General features: G+C 37.0%; 1 protein-coding gene across 2 annotated transcripts; it reads right to left on the reverse strand.

The window, feature by feature from the left end:
• Window positions 1-6,085: 6,085 nt before the first annotated feature.
• Window positions 6,086-18,377, reverse strand: LOC135631840 (uncharacterized). Of its 2 annotated transcripts, XM_065139816.1 has the most exons (6): window positions 17,233-17,277; window positions 16,920-17,118; window positions 16,451-16,821; window positions 16,244-16,333; window positions 6,676-7,425; window positions 6,086-6,561 (listed from the first exon to the last, which is right to left on the reverse strand). In XM_065139816.1, the coding sequence occupies exons 2-6, from the start codon at window positions 17,020-17,022 to the stop codon at window positions 6,526-6,528; spliced, it is 1,350 nt and encodes a 449-aa protein (XP_064995888.1). In that variant the 5' UTR covers window positions 17,023-17,118; window positions 17,233-17,277; the 3' UTR covers window positions 6,086-6,525. The 2 variants fall into 2 exon arrangements, with proteins under 2 accessions (XP_064995888.1, XP_064995887.1); XM_065139815.1 differs by having other exon boundaries at window positions 16,451-17,118; window positions 17,233-18,377.
• Window positions 18,378-18,859: the final 482 nt, after the last annotated feature.

Genomic DNA, 18,859 nt, shown 5'->3' on the forward strand with positions numbered 1-18,859 from the left:
CCACCTCAGAGCAGGCCTGGAGTTTTGAGGAGCATCATCGTAGCCCTACTGTGTGGATCACCGCTAGAGAGGAGGACGCTTGACCTCCTTCACCCTCTCCTAAGGATCTGTAAGGAAATAGGGATATACGATCTCCCTAGGTAACACAATCTATTCTATATGTAGTTTTTCAGTTTCGCGGATTTTGCGCACCAATCTTCACACGACGACGAACATCTCTTTGGGAATCGGGGATTTTGTTTTCTTATTCTTCCGCTGCATATGTGATGTCGCCCCCAAAGATTTTTCCAACATAAAGACCCAATAAGTTCTTCAAGTGGAAAGTTGTTCAGGTCCTTTGTTTCTTATATTGTCATTACTTTTATATCCCAATTTTTAGAAAGAGAATGTAAAATTTTATTAACAAGTTCAAAATTCGAAAAACTTTTACCAAGTGCTTTCAAACCATTGACGACATCCGTAAAATAGGTATACATATCTCTAATGGTTTCGCTTAATTTCATTTGAAATAATTTAAAGCTATGCATCAAAAGATTGATTTTAGATTCTTTAACTCTTTTCGTTCCTTCATGAGTTACTTCTAGTGTGTGTCAAATCTCATGTGCAATTTTGTATAAAAAAATATGATTAAACTCATTTTTGTCTAAAGCACAAAATAGAGCGTTCAGAGCTCTAGCATTTAAAAAAAAAGTCTTCTTCTCTGAATTATTTCATTCGTTTATTGGTTTAGACTTTTGAAAACTCCTTTCAATAATATTCCATAAATCAAAGTCCATAGAAAGCAAGAAAATCTGCATTCGAGTTTTTCAATACATGTAGTCTGTCCCATTGAACATAAGAGGATGAATAATAGAGTGACACTCTAGATTGCTGGTAAAAGTCATTCTCTTGGGTGTTAAACCAATCGAGAAAAACTTGGCTCTAGTACCAATTGTTAGGATCGTATCGACACTAAGAGGGGGGCGTGAATTAGTGCTTTCGAAAAATTATGTCAGTTTGAAAACTCATTTGATGAAATCATATTGGAAAGCATTTAAACTTAGAGAGCACATTCATAAACGTAGTGAGAGTAGTAAGCAAGTAAATTAGTTAGTAATATAAATGAAAAGTATGAAGGAAATGTAAACTGTTTTTATAATGGTTTGATCATCATGACCTATGTTCACTCTCGATTCCTCTTCACTTAAGGCCATTGGCTTCCACTACTAATTCTTTTTTCAACGGGCGAAGATCAACTACCCTTACAACTCTTTCTCCTTTTCACAAGCTTAGGAGAGAACCTTTTGTTAGGATCAAGTCGACACTAAGAGGGGGGGGAGGTGAATTAGTGCAGCGTATAAAAATGTCGGTTTAAAAACTCTTCGTATGTTAAAAAACTGATCTCGGAAGATTGCTTGAAAGCATGTTTGTTCGTTAGGGTAGTGAAAGCCAAGTAAGAAGAAAGTAAAGCAATTGCAAAGTAAGTAAATGACAATAATGGAAATGCAAACCAGAATTTATAGTGGTTCGATCATTGTGACCTACATCCACTTCCGATTCCTCCTCCATCAAGGTCATCGGCATCCACCAATGATCTTCCTTCAATGGGTGAAGACCAACCACCTCTTTATAGCACTTTCTCCTTTTCATGGGTTTAGGAAATAACCCTTGTAAGCCTCACACTTCTTTTGAATGATCACAATAATAGAAAGGGAGGAGGACTCTTTGTACTTTTACAACACTTTTAACACCCTAAGAATTTAGGATATTGTTCACACTTTCATGCCCTTTAATGCATAAAAAGATGGGGCATTTATAGGCCCCGTCGGCCGTGACTTCAGGTGTTGAATGGGCTATTTCAACCGGCCTAGTTTAGTCCTATTAAGGGCCTAGTTGGCCCCTAACTAAGTTAGTAGGATTACCTCTCAATCCTAACTCATTAAGTTCTAACTACGATAATTTAAGACCATAACTAAATAATCTTGGTCCGGTATGTCAATTGTTCCTCCGGCGAACTTTCGATGATCTTTCGGCAATGTTCCAATGGACTCTAGGCAAGCTCTTGGACTTTACGATGATCTTCTTGGCGAGTTCTGATGAGCTTCTTTGGCATGCTCCTGGACTTCTCGGTTAATTCCGATAGAACTTCCGACGAACGTTTGGACTCCCAACAAAGTCTCGATCTTGACTCCGGCCCAACATCTACTTTATATCTTACCGTTATCGTAGTTAATCCTACATACTTATCTCAACATATAGATTAGATCAAATAATTTACTAATTGATTTCATCATCAAAATCCGAGATTCAATAATCTCCCCCTTTTTTATGATGACAATCAATTGATGACGGAGTTAACTCCCCTTATCTATATGTCATACTTGAGAAAAGATATACTTGAATTCAAGGTCTTTGAATTCAAGCATCAAACCGATAAGTTATATTCATTTAAACTTATCAATATGCATATCATAATACTTATCATGATTTACCAATTCAAAATATGATATCACGTATTTATGATGTCAAGGCTTGATATCCATTTTCAAGTCAATGATGATAGACAATCATCATTTTCAAATATGATACAAATTTCGAATATGAAATTTAGCAAGATGACAATTCTTGATAAAAGATAATTTCAAGTGTGGTAAAAATTTAAAGATAATTTAGAAATATAAATTTAACAATACAAGTGTGGTAAAAATTTAAGTTTCACACTAATTTATCCAAACCATAAAGGAAGATAAGCAAAAACTTTACTTGAAATATTTTATACATTATAGATAACCAAGTTTTTACTTGCTTCCTTTTTGGATAAGCTAACATTTTACTCAAGGACTTTTTTGTTCTTCTTTATATGTGTAAGTTACTTTCTTCCTTTGTCATAAAAATAAGAAGAAGAGAAAGAAAGGTAAGGAAGGAATCATCTATAATGTATAAAATACATTATATCTCCATTTATGAAATTAAATCTCCATTTTTTGCAAGTAATCATCTCATACTAAACATTCATAAAAATTCTTCTTTCATGAGAAGAGTAAGGAAGAATTCATGGGAAGGGAACATCATATGAAAAAAATTCACGAATAAAACTTCAGAAATTAAATCCATTTCTCATTAAAAATTCACGAGTGAAATCCGTGAAAGATACATTTGTCAATTAATTCCATGAGTGAAGGGACAAAGTGTATAAAAAAAAATCATTAAGTTTGTATAAAATAAATTTGATACCAAGTAGATTAATATTCCGGATTTCATGAAAGCCCTATTCATGAGATGAATTAAGAGGAAGATAGTCCGGAAAAGAAATACAATAAACTCATGCATTTAGACAATTTAACATCCCTAACTCCCTTCTAATAAAATCAAATTATTTAGTTCAAAATCCGAGATTCAACACCTTTACACCCCTCTTTTACAAGTATTCCATCACACACCTTCTTTACGACTATCTTTAAGCTCTGGGAGGAGGGTCTCTAAACTTTAAAAGAGTTTACAACCTTAGAAGCACAGAGTTTTTATTCTACTTTCTTGATGTGCCTAAGCAAGAATTTGTGAGGTATTTATAGACACCAAATGACTTCAAAAATTAAAACTAAAATTCAAATCCTTAGGTTTTCGAGGTACTAGCAGTACCACCATCAGTACTGGGCGGTACCATCGCCTACCAAACTGACAACTAGCAGTACCACCGCCTGTTAGTCTGACACTGGGCGGTTCCACCACCTAACACAATCTAAGAGACTATCTAGGCGGTGGTCCACTATCTGGGCGGTACCATCGCCTAGTCTAGTGGTGCTATCGCCTAGCCCTTTTAAGGGTGACCGAATGAGCATTCCACTTGACCCAAAATAGCCCTAACTCAGACTCAATTGGCCCATAATTGAGTTGACATTGTTTCACCTCAAAACTGACTCAATTAGACATAAACTAACTCGATCTAGACACATGATTATAAGCATGAATCCTATGTTATTCAGCATGTCATTGGTTTATCCAGCACTTCATTCGATCCTTCGGTGCATCGTCCTTTCCTTCGGCGTATTGCCCAATTGGCATGTTGACTCCCGCAACTTCCAATCTCCTTGGTGCAATGTCCGATCCTTCGGCCCGATGCTCAAACTCATGGCACAAAGTCTTTCCGACACGTCAACCATTCCTCCGGTCCGACGTTTAATCTTCTGACATGTTCCACTCCGGCCCAACATTTTTTTCTTCCTACTTTAATTGAATTACATTTCCTTGATCGAAGTTAGTCCTGTGTCACTCATACGCATATTAGATCTTAACTTTATTAATTGATTTAATCATCATCCTTCGGCCTGATGCTCAAACTCATGGCACAAAGTCTTTCCGACACGTCGACCATTCCTCCGGTCCGACGTTCAGACATGTTCCACTCCGGCCCAACATTTTTTTCTTCCTACTTTAATTGAATTACATTTCCTTGATCGAAGTTAGTCCTGTGTCACTCATACGCATATTAGATCTTAACTTTATTAATTGATTTAATCATCAAAATCTAGGATTCAACAAATTGTTCATAGACAATTATAATATTATATTTTTAGGCTTGTAGTTAATTTGGTCAAGGTTAAGAATCCATTTAGATCATTTACAGTATTTTTGAATGAGTTGGCTTTATAGGTTTTTTTATTATAATCACCAAAACATAGGCAAGAAAATTTTGAGGGGCTATTTGGGTATGTTTTAAATAAGGGGTACTATTTAAAAAATAATAAAATGGGAGATACAAATTGAAAAAACCCAAAATATGGGTTATTTTTTAGGAAAATCACCCTTATTGATTATTAGAGAAATTATCAAAAAAAAATCTTATTTAACATCCACATTTGTTCTCCTGGAGTACCTTTGTTTCATAAAAGATGAAATTACCCATTATCTCCACCCTACTATCTATCTTCACCCATCACGTTTAACACTCTTTTCTTCATGTCTCCTCTCATTCCCTAAATCTCGACACAATTAGGGGCTTCATCGCCTCCACCCTTACCCTCATCTATTGCAGCCTTGTCCCTTCATCTTCAATCGTCATCTATTATTGTTAATGTAAGAAAAAATGGCTTCTAGGGATGTGCGAGAGCATGATCATCTTCAACTTCTGTTCACTGGCTATGGCAATGTCATAATGAGTGATAGTGAAGCACTTAAGATTGAGCCTCGAGAAGTATAATACAAGAGGGAGGAGGCATCAAAGAGAAGTGGAGGTCGAGGATAATGATGACGACTTCAAGGTTAGCTCGCATAGGCCTAAGCTATAACGGGCTTTAACATGTTTAAATCGTTGTCGATCACCCTCTCATGAGACCCCCTATCTCTTTCGTTGCGATGATAATGATAGACGAGGGGCGATAGTGACGGGATAAGAGTTAAGGTGATAAACGATAAAAAAAACCATAATGATAAATAGGGCGAATGTTCTAGATGAATAAATAGAATGTTCTACACGAATAAATAGAAACGAAAATGAGGAAAACAACAAAAAGAAGATATTAGTGTTTTGAGAAATTTGGCCTTGAATATATAAAATTCGGTCTTTTCTATCCCCAGGCACAAGGTAACTATTACATCGGAGTTCAGGCTTCTTGTAGACATTGTGAAACATGTCCGATGGAGATGATGGCCTTCCTTCCATCTAGAAAGTCTCCACGGAAAGGTAAATCGGACTTGATGCCTCAATGCCCCCACTAGGATTCTTTTAACGATTGAATTTGTACAAACATTGTTCGACATGTCTGGATGACCTCATTTTACCACAACCTTATTATATACGTAAGCATTACATAAGGCGGCAACAGAAGCAAGCTTACAACAAGACACGCTTGCCTGGCGGTTCAAAAATGTGAAAAATATGTGCTTCAATGTTACCTATCAAAATCTAGATAATTAAAACAGTTGGGTATAACTAATCTTTTAAATACTTTGATAACTTGGTGGTCGACTTTACTAAGCATATACTTATTCTATGACAAATATATGTATTTGATTAAGATTTATGCGAGATCAGGGTAATTTGCTAAGGAGGTGGAACTTTTTTATATGCCAATTTCCACTCAGCATGCATCAGCCTTTGTACAAAATGTAAACAGAATTTCTTATAGGCATTTTCTATTCAGAAGATTGATAAAAGTCAGAAGAAACAAATGCCAGAGACCATTAGAACATATAAATGGTGAAAGGACATCTCAATTAATTAATTACAAAGATCATTTTTCCAAATTTACCTTTTTTTCAGATGCCCAGTGATTTCATCACGCCAAAAGAGAAACCTCTACAAAATGCCATAGCCCCATAAACCAAAGTGATTATATAAATCTTATTCTGCATTTTAGAATTCATTTTGGCAGCTGAAGGATAAAAGTCCACTCTTCTTTTTCATCAACCTATATTTCCAACTCATATTTCAACCCTCTAAACAGCAAGCAATTAGAAATCACTTTCAGAAAGCCAGCTGACTACCAGCATTTCTTCATGCGTCTACACCAGGCAAGTTGCCCCCGTGCATATCACTAGGCACGAGCTTCAATGGTCTCTGTTTCTCGTACCGAGAATAGGATGCTATCGGAAATAAAACTATGTAAGTAGGAAGAAAACCCACAAAACAATGCTATGGATGACCATGCCTAAGCACAAACGAGAAGATCCTTAGCATACATAAGAAAGCTTCTTTACCTTCTTAAGGAAGGCTTCAATCTCCTCCTTGGTCAGAGCTTCCTCCCATGCATTTTTATCCCATCCAAGCGACTGTAAGAAGGCTTCTTCTTCTGGATCGACAACAATGTCCGCACAACCATTAGTTTCTCCATTGTTAGTCGAAAATCTCTTGGACTCATCAGAGGCACAAAAATCTCCATTCGTACAATTTCTGATCTCCGTCGAGCAATCCAAGTCAGATACCATTGAGAGGTTGTTATTTTCCATGGTGGTGGGGGAAGTGATTTGCAGGTTGTCTTCTTCCGACTTATCCAATTTTGATGTCAGGTCAACAGAGGTTGGCTCTAGAATAGCCCTTGAACTACTAGATGATTTTTTCCTTAGTAAATTGAAGAAATCATTCCTATTCTGAGCATGGGTAAGGAGTTTTCTTTCCCCAAAGGAGGTATGAGATAAGGCACCATTGTTATCAACTTTAAGATTCTGGTCAGTTGGACTCTTCAAAGGAAGGACCACGGCAGATGGAGCAACGCCAATGGGGTTCATAGGTTTGCCAACATTTGAGCTATCTTTAGCAGCAGGGGAGACATTTTTCTTCTCTCGGTTAAGAACTTGAAAATTTCCTGTTTGAGATGTCTTTGCAATGTCAGATCTAGCCATTGTGCCAACAGTAAGGTTCACATGCAACCGCTGGCCAACCTTAGTGGGAGAACTATAATCTCCACCAATTGCAAGTTTTGACTTTGTCTTTTCTGATGAGTTGCAACTCTGAAAGAAATACATGATCATGAGCAAACAAACAAACCTTCGAAACACAAATAATCAACAAAAAGAAAAACTATTGCCTTTACAAACAGAAGAAAAAGTGTGTGCAGAGAAAGAACAAACTACAAGACAAAACACACTTAAATCATATTATAGTATGAACCATCCTAACAAGATTTTTCAACTATAGTATCCAATTTGCATTTTAAAAAAGTGCCAGAAATGAAGTCACATGGCTGATGTATTGTACCACATTGTAAATTTACAAACTGTGTCTAAATGAGAACTCTGTTATTCTGGAATAAAATCTTTAGAAAAAAATGACAAGATGGATATATGATATGAGATGGGTTGTATGGCATTACCTGCATTAAGCATTATCTTAAAATTAATAAAATAATGATTCCACCTTCTCTTTTTACAATTCTTTACTTTCTCAATATTTTTGGGCATTATATTTAATTCGTAAATAACTTATTTTCCTAAATACGGTTCAGCAATATTTGCTAGATATTCTTTTCATGTATCATGTTCCATAACTACATATTTTAACCTTCAAAATATGCAAAAAAAGTTTAAAACATTTATTAATCATCAAATTGACAAATTCAAATGAATCAATTTTTAATTCATCAGATCCTTCATGCTTAGCCATATTTTTTTCAATAAAAAACACAATAAAATAAAGATACAAACCTAATATGTGTTCTTATTGATGTATTTGTGTCTTATCATATCTTATTTTCATAGTTTCACATAATGGTATTTCTATATCATAAGTCACTTAATGGTATTTCTATATCAAGATGAAAGCTGTCTTTTCTGGTCTTCTATGAGGGGAAAAGAAGAAAGCTCTATGTCTGGTGCGTGTAACAAGGCAAAAGATGGTCTGATAGTCACCTAACCACTTTGCAACTCTAGCGACAAACAAGCTTGAGGAGGCAAAGGGGGAGGGCCTCTGAAACATTTTTGTTTTTGGTTTCCATCAGCAACAAGCAAGAGGGCAAAGCGATTGCGACCAGCAATGGAGGGGTCAAGGGCATAGTTGACCTTCGATGATTTGGTAGATAATGCTATCATTCCTTCAAGAAAAGCAAGAGGACTTGTGGAAGATGATGGCTTCTTATTAGAAGAGGCTTTCTTCTTACTAAAGATGCTGGTACACGCCTAAAGGCAGCTCTAAAACGACAAAGAATTGTTCTTTTGGGCCATCAATCCTTTTTTAGTTTCTTTAAACAAAAAAAACCAAGAAACAATAGATGCATAAAAATAAATCTAGCATAGAGTGTAAGAACTTGGTTATGTGCCAAGAGGAAAAAGATGACCTTGCAACTTATTTATAACATTATTTGTTGGAAATATAGAGGTGCTAATAAGAGAGAAAGTTCTGTTCATCTTAATGGCATCATTAAAAGGTTTAGCACCTCCATGTCTGATTCCTTCTCAAAGTGGGAGTGAAGTGGGAAGGGACTTTTGAAGCTGACAAAGGCCATTTATGAGAAATTTTGGTGGCTTGGAAGGTTTTAGATGCTTATGATTCACTTGGCAGTAGTACTCAATCCATTAACATAGTAATGGAAGAAACTAGTAAGACCACTTAGTTCTTAATTGTCATTTATGCAAGTGTTGTCCTCACTACTCGTAATTTTTTATGGAGATAACTCAATAATTGTGATTTTAGCAACATTCCTTGGTGTCCAGAAGAAAAAGCTAGAGGCAGGCTATTACTCTTTCTAAATCTGTTAAGTATTTTGTGATTTATTTCCTCTGATGGTCTTCTAGCTTGAGGTAATAACCATTTTGGAACCTCCAGGGTCGTTGATAGATTCAACAAAGACTTTGTTAATGAATACTGATTATCCTGTTTCAGAAGTGTCACAATTCACAATCTCCCTAGGGTTTTCTCTGATTATTCACTCCATCTTGATGAAGTCAGGCCTTGCTAATAGGAACCCTAAAAGAACTAAAATATTTAGGTTTATGCCTCACTGGTTCAATTTTTCTGAACTCTCTGATAAAATTTAGGATATACGGAGAGATAATAACCTAGGTGTGGATCCTCTTAATCTGGTGCAAGGGAGCCCAATCTTGATAGAATGAATAATGCTATCGTTAGGAAATATCCACCCTTGAAGAGAAAAAGAGCTTACATAACTTCACCAATTGAGGGTTGCATTCAGTTGTTTTACAATAAGATAATTGCTTTCAATATATAAATGCATACTAGAGGACCAAAGCAAAATATCAGTGGATCAGCGAAGGAGAAGATTGAACACCACTCACTCTTATCTCCCCAGAGGATGATGGCATGCTTTATGATAGAGGACTTTGACCTTTATTTCACCAAATGGTATAAGGAGCTCTAGGCAGATCGTGACTAATTCTGTCTTGAAATTCTGTCTTGATGGATGGAAGGCTTGTACAATGGGCTGTAGCTTGGATGGTAGTACACATCAGATCATTTGTGAGAGGTTATCCTTTTGCGAAATTCATGATGCTTTGTTTCAAGTGGAACTTGGTAAAAGTCATGATCCTGATAATTGTGGAATTCTTCAAACGTTATTAGGATTCTTTAAGCGAGAATTTGAATTCTTTAATGAGATCCACATTTATTAGAGCTAGGGTAAGGCCTACCTTCTGTTTATCTCTAAGAAGATCAAAAGCATCAAAATTAAGAATCTTAGATATATACCCCTTTCTAATGTCTTTTAACTCTTTCCTAAAGTCTTAGATTAAAAAACTCAAAAAATACTTGGAATAGTTGGTTATCGAAAAACAATATTCCCTTGTCCCTTGTAGGAATATACATGTCAACATCTTTATTACTAAGTGCTCGTCCATCCTGTCTCTTACTATAGCAAGTCCCATAACTTTAATCAGCCTTGAAATGGAAAAAGCTTACGATAGGTTATCTTGGAAAGCCATTGAACATATTCTCACTTATGTTGAACCTTCACATTAAGATGATCAGATGGATTATGGCTTGTATTTCCTCTCCCTCCGCCTATTTAATTAATGAAATTATGTATAACTGATTTCAGTCAAGTAGAAGGGCAAGACAAGGTGATACTTTCTCCATATTTATCAGAGTCTAACATATCTTTTCAAGCATTCATAAAGATATGGTGGATAGTAGATGGATCTCTACTTTGATTGTCGAAGGAGTGAAATTTTCTCATCTGATATATGCATGTGACATTCTGTAGGTAATAGGTAACAAGTCTTGTAATGATGTGATCAAGACTCTAAGACATTTTTTTTTGTCTCATTGACCTCAAGATTAGCAAAGGCAAATCTGATTTTTCCCACCTAAAAATTGTGACCCTTCCACTAAGCATCTCATTCATAATTCTCTTGAAATTAAAGGGCTTAGCCTATGAAGTATTTAGGTTCTTAGTTCATATGTTACCCCTAGTAGATTAGCTGATTGGTTACAACAGTTGGTGGACAAGGCCAATCAAAAAATTTAAGGATGATACAAAAGTCTCATCACTCAGGCTAGTAAATCTGTTAATGTTGTGATTAATGCTATATCTACCTATACATTGTACAATGTTGGAGTGACTGAAGAACTTCTTGAGAGTTAAAGAGTATTAAAAAAGTGTCTAGGGGCTTTTCAAAGTTCTCATTCCTTTAGCCATAAGCCTGCTTTCATTAGTTGGGTGGGAGTTGGCAATCCTAAAAACTTGGGTGGGATGAGGATTAGAGATATTCATGTGGATAAGAAACCTGTTTAGGTGAAAATAACTATCCCTATTCTTAATAATGAGAAGCTTCTTTGTGTTCAAGTTAATAATGCAGAATATGGCAATCTGAACTTTGAAAAGTGAGTTCTCCTAATGTGTCCAGAAGATCTTTTTGTGGTTTGTTTAATAATATTGAAATAGTTTATGGAAGCTTGTAGATAATGGTTAATTTACCAATATTTGCACTTACGCTTGGTTTGGTAATACCCCTTTTGTTTTGCTCATCTTATAGAAGGGGAGAATTTTCAAAGGAACTCTACTTGCATGATCTAAATTGCAATCATATACTGCAATTATTCTGCAATCCAAAAGACCTCTGAGCATGGTTCATTAATCCAAAATTTGAATTAAAAAATTACTAGAATTTAGGCTCAAATTTAGGATGATTTGGTCAAATTGACTAGATTCAATCCTGAAAAGGATTATTCACAATCAACCTGAGATTGGCCAAAAATCAAGCCGGAGTCAGTCATAAGCAATCATGATGGAACTACTAATGGTTGAAAACCAGCCTAAACCATCCATACACAGCCAAGATGTTCAAACATATGAGTAGCAAAGAATCATCAGACTCGCCAATTCAAATAAAGCATGATGATTCTGAATCCTCAATTACTTTTGAAGGCTATAAAATAGTTGTATTTTAGATTAGGCATAGTCAAATATACAGAACTTGCTGCCAAATCTTTAGTAAAATCTTATTTACAAAATCACTTGGCTAGAAACTAATTACCCAACTCGAAGGGGACTGACATTAGGTTAGTTGTAATTTTTTTGTTTAAATCTCTCAATAAAAATATATATAATAGGTTAGTTCTCTATAACCTTATTGATAGAAATGCTCAATGATCATTATATAACAAAAACCAAATAGGAGTCATGAGCAGAGTCTCTAAGAATCAAGAAACACTAATATGACAGTGTGAAGCTGCCTTGATGGAGCAAGCCTAAAAAGATTTAGGTCAACTTGGTTCATCTGCATATTAAACCAGTCTTGTGAAAGCAGCTAGGCACTAAAAGGTGCCTACCCTCCAAATAGCTCGAGATGCTAGGCGTCCGCTCGAGCAAAATGAGAAGCTCACCAATATAAAAATTGCCCCAAAATAGCTTAGTATTCTATAGACTGTGATGTGGTACGAAATGTCAACCAACTCAGGACCCTAGAACCACCCGGGTGGCACAGGATTGGATGGGGCTTTGGGGTAGTGTTGGGCATTGTTTAGAAACACAAGTTCACATGTAGAGCATACAAAAACTCGTCTTACATGCCTAGCACTCTATTGAGCAATGTTTGTTAACTTGTGACTATTCTTTTGCCTTCTAAAGTCATTGGCTTCCTCTTCCTCTCTGTTCTCTATAATACACCAAGTGTTTACTGAATTGCTTGTAAACTACCCTCGTTTGCAAGACATCAAGACTTAACCTCCACTTATTTTCTTAAGCTAACCAACTTTCTTGTGTAGGTCCTTCGAGTCCTATACGAGATTGCTCTTAGGGTGACCCTTTACGAATGGATAACTCAAGGGTGTCTCACGACTTAGGCAATTCAAGCTAAGTCTCTAATAGATCATCGATGCTATCAAGAGCCATCAAGGAAGAGCGAGGATAGAGAGCCAAGAGGAGGGTGACTCTGTTAAGGAGATGCAAAGAGTGACGAGAAGGCATTGTACCGATATCCTTCAAGACTATTGAGAGATATCGAGAGAGAGAGAGCCCCAAAGAGGGAGGCACTGCCACATGAGTTAGAGGAGGGGGCATCACGATGGTGGGCATGAGAACTAGCAGCAACGGGAGGTGGCGAGGGATAAAAAAGGAGAGGGAAACGGAGAGAGAGCGGAAAGAGAAGAAAATACTTGCATCCACGAGAGGGGAGGCAACGTGGGCATGCATACAAATGTTGACTTGTGCAAGCGCTCAGAAGGCAAGATCATACCTTGTTTTCCTTTTCATCTCTGTCTATTATGACTTGCGACAATTCTTTTGCCTTCTAAAGTCCTTGTTTTCTTCTTCTTCTCTGTTCTTTCTTATACACCAAGTGTTTGCCGAATTGCTTATAAGCTATCCTCTTTTGCGAGATGTCAGAGACTTGTGACTTTTCTTTTGCGAGACATCAAGACTTGTGACTATTCAGTAAACACCATGTGTTTGATGAATTTCTTGTAAGCTACCCTCTCTATTCTCTCAGATACATCAACTGTTTGTTGAATTGCTTATAAGCTACCTTGTCGACATGTGACTACTCTTGTTTTCCTCTTCTTCTCTGTTCTCTCTTATACACCAAGTGTTTGCTGAATTGCTTGTGAGCAACCCTCTTTTGTGAGACGTCGAGTATTGTGACTATTCTTTTGCGAGACATCAAGACTTGTGACTATTCAACAAACACCAAGTGTTTGCTGAATTGCTTGTAAGCTATCCTCTCTGTTCTCTCTAATACACCAAGTTTTTGCTGAATTGCTTATAAGCTACCTTGTCGACTTGTGACCATTATTTTACCTTCTAAAATCTTTGTTTTTCTCTTCCACTTTGTTCTCTCTCACACACCAAGTGCTTACTGAATTGCTTGTAAACTACCTTCTTTTACGAGACGTTGAGACTTGTTCTCCACTCGTTTTCTTAAGTTAATCAACTTTCTTTTGCAGGTCCTTTAAGACATGTACGAGGTTGCTCTTAGGTTGACGCTTTACGAACAAATAATTCAAGAGTGTCTCATAACTTCGACAATTCCAGCTAAGTCTCTAATAAATCATCGACGCTATCGTGAGCCATCGAGGAAGAGCGAGGATAGAGAGGAGGGTGACTTTGTTGAAGAGATGTAGAGAACGACAAGGGGTTGTACCACTAGCCTTCAAGACTATTGAGAGCAAGAGAAAAAAAGAGAAAGAAAGAGAGGCAGCAAGGGTTCAACTAAAGAGAGAGAGAGCCCTAAAAAGAGAGGTACTGCCACATGAGTTGGAGGAGGAGATATCGTGATGGTGGGCATGAGAACTCGTATCGAGAGGTGGAGACGGATAAAAAAGGAGAGGGAGCGGGGAGAGAAGAAGATAATTGCATCCATAAGAGGAGAGGGGAGGCAACATGGGCTTGCACACGAATGTCAACTTGTGCACATGCTCAGAAAGCAAGATCCGACCTATATCATAGTGGCGATATGGAACGTAGGATCATAATTGACAGTTTGCATTAGTACAAACTGAATTTCCCAAAATTTCATAATTTAAACTTTCTACTTTGAAACTTCTAAACAAAGGCATTGACAATTGTGAACCTAGCCCAAATTAGGAAAAAAGTTAGAAAATTATGTATCGCTCAGATAGAATAACAGGAGACAGATGACCAAAAACATTCTAAAATTTGAAATTTTGAACAAGGGACAAATACATTGTAATGTACGACAAGAGGAGCAGAATATTTTCTTGTTGATAATAGAGGATCGTAAAAGAGAGGAATAAAAGATAGTAACTGAAAGATAATAAAAAAACAAAGGGATAACTACCCGACTCACTTTGGCTCAAGGACATGATAAAGGCCTCGCACCTCCGCACATCTCGCACGTGGATGATGGAATCATGCTATCGGAGGAAAAATGTGGCCTCGTACCACTCACACTCAAGGTGGGAAAAGAACTCATTTCATTTATCCATTTCTAATTCATCTATTATAATGTTCTAGCTCTTTTTATAGGCTTAAATACAAAGATAAAAAGAAAATTACAGAAATAAGAAAAATTATAATCACATCAAATCAAATATACGATCTATTCCATCCTTTAAAGAAGATAATACTCTTGACTTGATTTGAGAGATAACCTTCCTTTCTTGATGATATTATTGATAGATAGACTTCTATCTTTGTAGAGATGAATATTTAAGATCTTCGATCAAGATTTGCAATCTTCAATCAATAATAAATTTGATTTCTTCCACTTCTCCTATATTTGTTTCCTTTTTCTTTACCTTGAGTAGATGGCAACTTATGACAAATGCAAAAATATCTCAAAACTAAAAAATTTATTTAATAACACAAACCAAATTGCTCCTACATCACATTGTTTATATTTTAGCATTTAGATCTGAAAGCTTAAGATAATAGCTATTTATTTTGTATTTATGCAGTAGGCAAGCAGCCTTTTTGTCTTAAGAATAAAGCCTACTCCATTAAGATAAAAGATACCAATCAACCGGCAATCTCTTACAGGTCATTTAGTGTACTCCAAGCTTGCCAAATCCTACATTCCAAAGTTCAGAATCACCAGGCTCTACCTTGAATTCAAAAAAGGAGATAATCTAATGGGAACATGGCCAAAAATACAAGGACTACATAGACTTTCTAAAAATAGCCAAATGAACAAAATATAAACACATTGCTTTCACATAACATTCAAAATTTGGAGAGTTCAAAATAATATCTTTTGTTATGATCTTTTGAACTCCTATAGCAGACAAGCAAAATTTGTCAGTCTTAAAGAAAAAACCTATTCCATTAAGATAAAAAATACCAACCAACTGGCAAACTCCTACATATAATGTTAATGTACTACTACGCTTAACAAAACCTACAATCCAATGTTCAGAATCACTTGAATCTGTCTTTAGAAAAGTACAGTATATGCAACTAAACAATGCACGTTTGAAGTAGCATACCATAATGAAATGTTCACAAATTACAAATACGTTATTGCATAAAATTCATGTTACATCACAGCACATGTACAACTGATTTACCTACGGCAGAAGACATACAGCATCCTAATCCAATGCTTGTGTTTTCAGAATTTACCACAAGCTTCCTCATGCAGCATATATAATGGTTTGAATTACTTAGAAAGTTAATCCAAACTCTTGTCCCATTTTAAATGGCTACTAGAATGGATAAATAATATCTTATCATTGAATTCAAAGACATGCTAACTCATCTCACTACAGAAATTATAGGTCAACATGAAGCATAGGCTCAAAGGAGATTCATCTCATTAGAGACTACAAAATAAAAAGAAATGAGGAAAAAAGCAACACAATAGATTCAATGTATCAAAGTAAGAAATCCTGTCTTTCCAAGAAACTAGGAGGTTATCATACCAAGGCCTTAGGCATCAAAGGTGTCATGGGTATTAGCTGCTTGCACTTCTTTAACGTAAGCTCCTCGATCCTCTGAGTGTCAACAGATAACTGCAAAATAATTAAGAAACTAAATGTCATGTTAACACAATCTCCTAAAAGAGAAACAAGCAACCACTATCCCATTCTATATATTGCTTGAGGAGTGCTACCAACTTGGGATGGTACCTGAGCGAGTGCCTCTGCCATGTTTAATCCGGTCATAGTGCTTCCTGTTGCAGATGCCTGACTAATGGGAGCAACTTGTGCAACGGGAGAGAGTACATTACCATTAGTTTCAACTTTTACTGGTACTTCTGCCAGAGCAGATGTTCCAATTATAAAAGGAGAACTAAAGGGCAGACTCTGAACAGCAGTTCTAAGACCAGGGGTTGATACACCACTTGCATCTGAAAGGCCCTGCCTTCCCTCAGCTTGAAGGGATGGAAAGTCTTTCTCGAAGCAGGTTTTGCTAAAACTTCCTATTACACTTCCCCCAAACGGAGCATTGCCATTTGCATTACTTCCAAGTCTTTTAGACCGCGAGTCAACTTGCCTTCCTGCTACCATGGACTGCAAGCGTCTTAAGGCATCCTTTTCACCCCTAACTCCAATAAGTGAATCAAGATGGTCAAATTCATTGTCAACCAAAACTGACCTGTTTTCCCTATCAAATAAATCAAAATCCTTCTCCAGGTTTCTATCACGAGATCTTCGAAAACTACTGTAAGCCTGGGATTTACCAGAGCTACCTTTATCATGAATCACAGAACCATTAGAGCTCAAACTCCTCCGCAAGTTCCTATCTTGGTCTCTGAGTAATCTATTTCTCGAGCCAAGTCCTACACCGTTTTCATCTATGGGAATCAAAACACTGAATTAGCAGAAAAGTATACGATGATAGAATAAAAAAAAAGAAATATGCATGAAAATAACAAATAGCATCATAATGATTGTAGAGTAACAGATACCAAATCGTATGGAAGAGCTGGTTCGCAGGGCAGTGTTGGATGTGTTCCCGTTTGCTAATTTATACCACTGTGGAACCAATGCTGGCTCACCTTGCTCCATCTCTGGCACCGACCATTATCTATATACAGTAAAAACCCTCTACTTGTGAATATGATCTATAACCTATGCATACAACGAGTGTTATTTCATGTACAAAATATGTCCTTGGAAGAAGCCTATCGCACAACTTCGCCCGAAAGAAAGGTGAAGCTTGTTGTTATACCACTGCCGTGGAATCTAAATTAGCATCATATAAGAGCAAGCTTTATTCTGCCAAAACGTCTACTGTGCAGAGCTACCTCTAGTGAAAACGTGGAATCTGCTTAAACTTCAACGCGATTCTCTCTAGAAGAGGGCCAAGATTTCAACGTTTCAACATCCATGAGATGGCACTACGACTGGATACCAGGCAAAAAAGGCCCCCAGCAAACCACCAACTCCGCACCGACTCAAAGAGCAGAAGAAAAGAAGTACCCAGCAATCAAAAAGGAGAAATCATCCAAGAGAGGGTCAAAAACCCAGAAACGACGAGCGCTCCCAATCAGGAACGGCAAACCCTAGGCTCCCGAAGAAGGGGTCAAAGGGAAAAAAAAAGGAGGATGAGGGCAAGAAAGCCCTACAATCCAAGATTAGGGGAAAACTGCGATGAGTTCGAACCCTAAGAGACTCCGAATTGATATCAGTAACCCGATCAAAAAATGAAGAGGACAAGTACCGAGCACAAAGAATTCTTACGGCAGAGGAAGAATTTATATGATCATTAAGGTCAACTCGATGGGTTCGTCGGCACAGGCGATGGCGGCAAGGAGGGAGATCTTCGTGATTTAGGAAGGAGGAAGAGGAGGCGGAATAGGATGGAAGGCTGAGGAGAGGAAGGGATGGAAGAAGGGACAACTGCTCTCTCTCTCTCTCTCTCTCTCTCTCTCTCTCTCTATTCTGCGACGGTTTGGCCCACTTGCTCACACGCTTTTTTTCGCTTGTTTCGTTCTCTCGCTCGCTTTGCTGCTGTTGCGGTTGCCTTCGGCTAAGCAAAACCTACGATGATGCTGACGACGGTGTGAGGGATGGAATCTGGAAACAACTGACCGACCATGTAGCCTCGTTTCGGTGAGCCAAAACCTACGCCTTTTATCGGGACGGAATTCGGCACAAAAAATATCACGGAATCCGTGTGGCTTGGGAGAGTATACGGTTGATCGTGTACAGTACTTGCACTTGGGTCGACTAATCATGACCGTCGATTGTGTTGAACATTTGTGCTGCCTTTCTTCTACGTTTCTTCCAATCCGCTTCGAGAGTTCCCACGTGTACAGTACTATATATATATATATATATATATATATATATATATATATATATATTTTACGAATGGTGTTTTTATTATAATTTCCGAAATAAGATATATAATAAGATAAGTAAGTACAGTCGAGATGAATCAATCTAATTTTATTATTATCATATTTTTGTAGATGTGCCAAAGATATTATAAGCTTATTCAAAAAGGTTATAACTGACATGAAAGTTTTTAGTTGTTCTTATTCCTACACTCACAATGAGGATGCTGATTTGAATTTTTTTTTTTTATAG

This window comes from Musa acuminata, chromosome BXJ3-2 (assembly GCF_036884655.1).
Source record: "Musa acuminata AAA Group cultivar baxijiao chromosome BXJ3-2, Cavendish_Baxijiao_AAA, whole genome shotgun sequence".
NCBI lineage: Eukaryota > Viridiplantae > Streptophyta > Magnoliopsida > Zingiberales > Musaceae > Musa > Musa acuminata.

Coding starts and splice junctions, on each gene's coding strand:
- LOC135631840 (XM_065139815.1), bottom strand. CDS start 17,332: ATGGAGCAAGGTGAGCCAGCATTGGTTCCACAGTGGTATAAATTAGCA. Junction 7,426..16,243: donor CTTTGATGCCTAAGGCCTTG/GTATGATAACCT, acceptor TATTTCTTTCAG/AGTTGCAACTCATCAGAAAA. Junction 6,562..6,675: donor TTGAAGCCTTCCTTAAGAAG/GTAAAGAAGCTT, acceptor TATTTCCGATAG/CATCCTATTCTCGGTACGAG.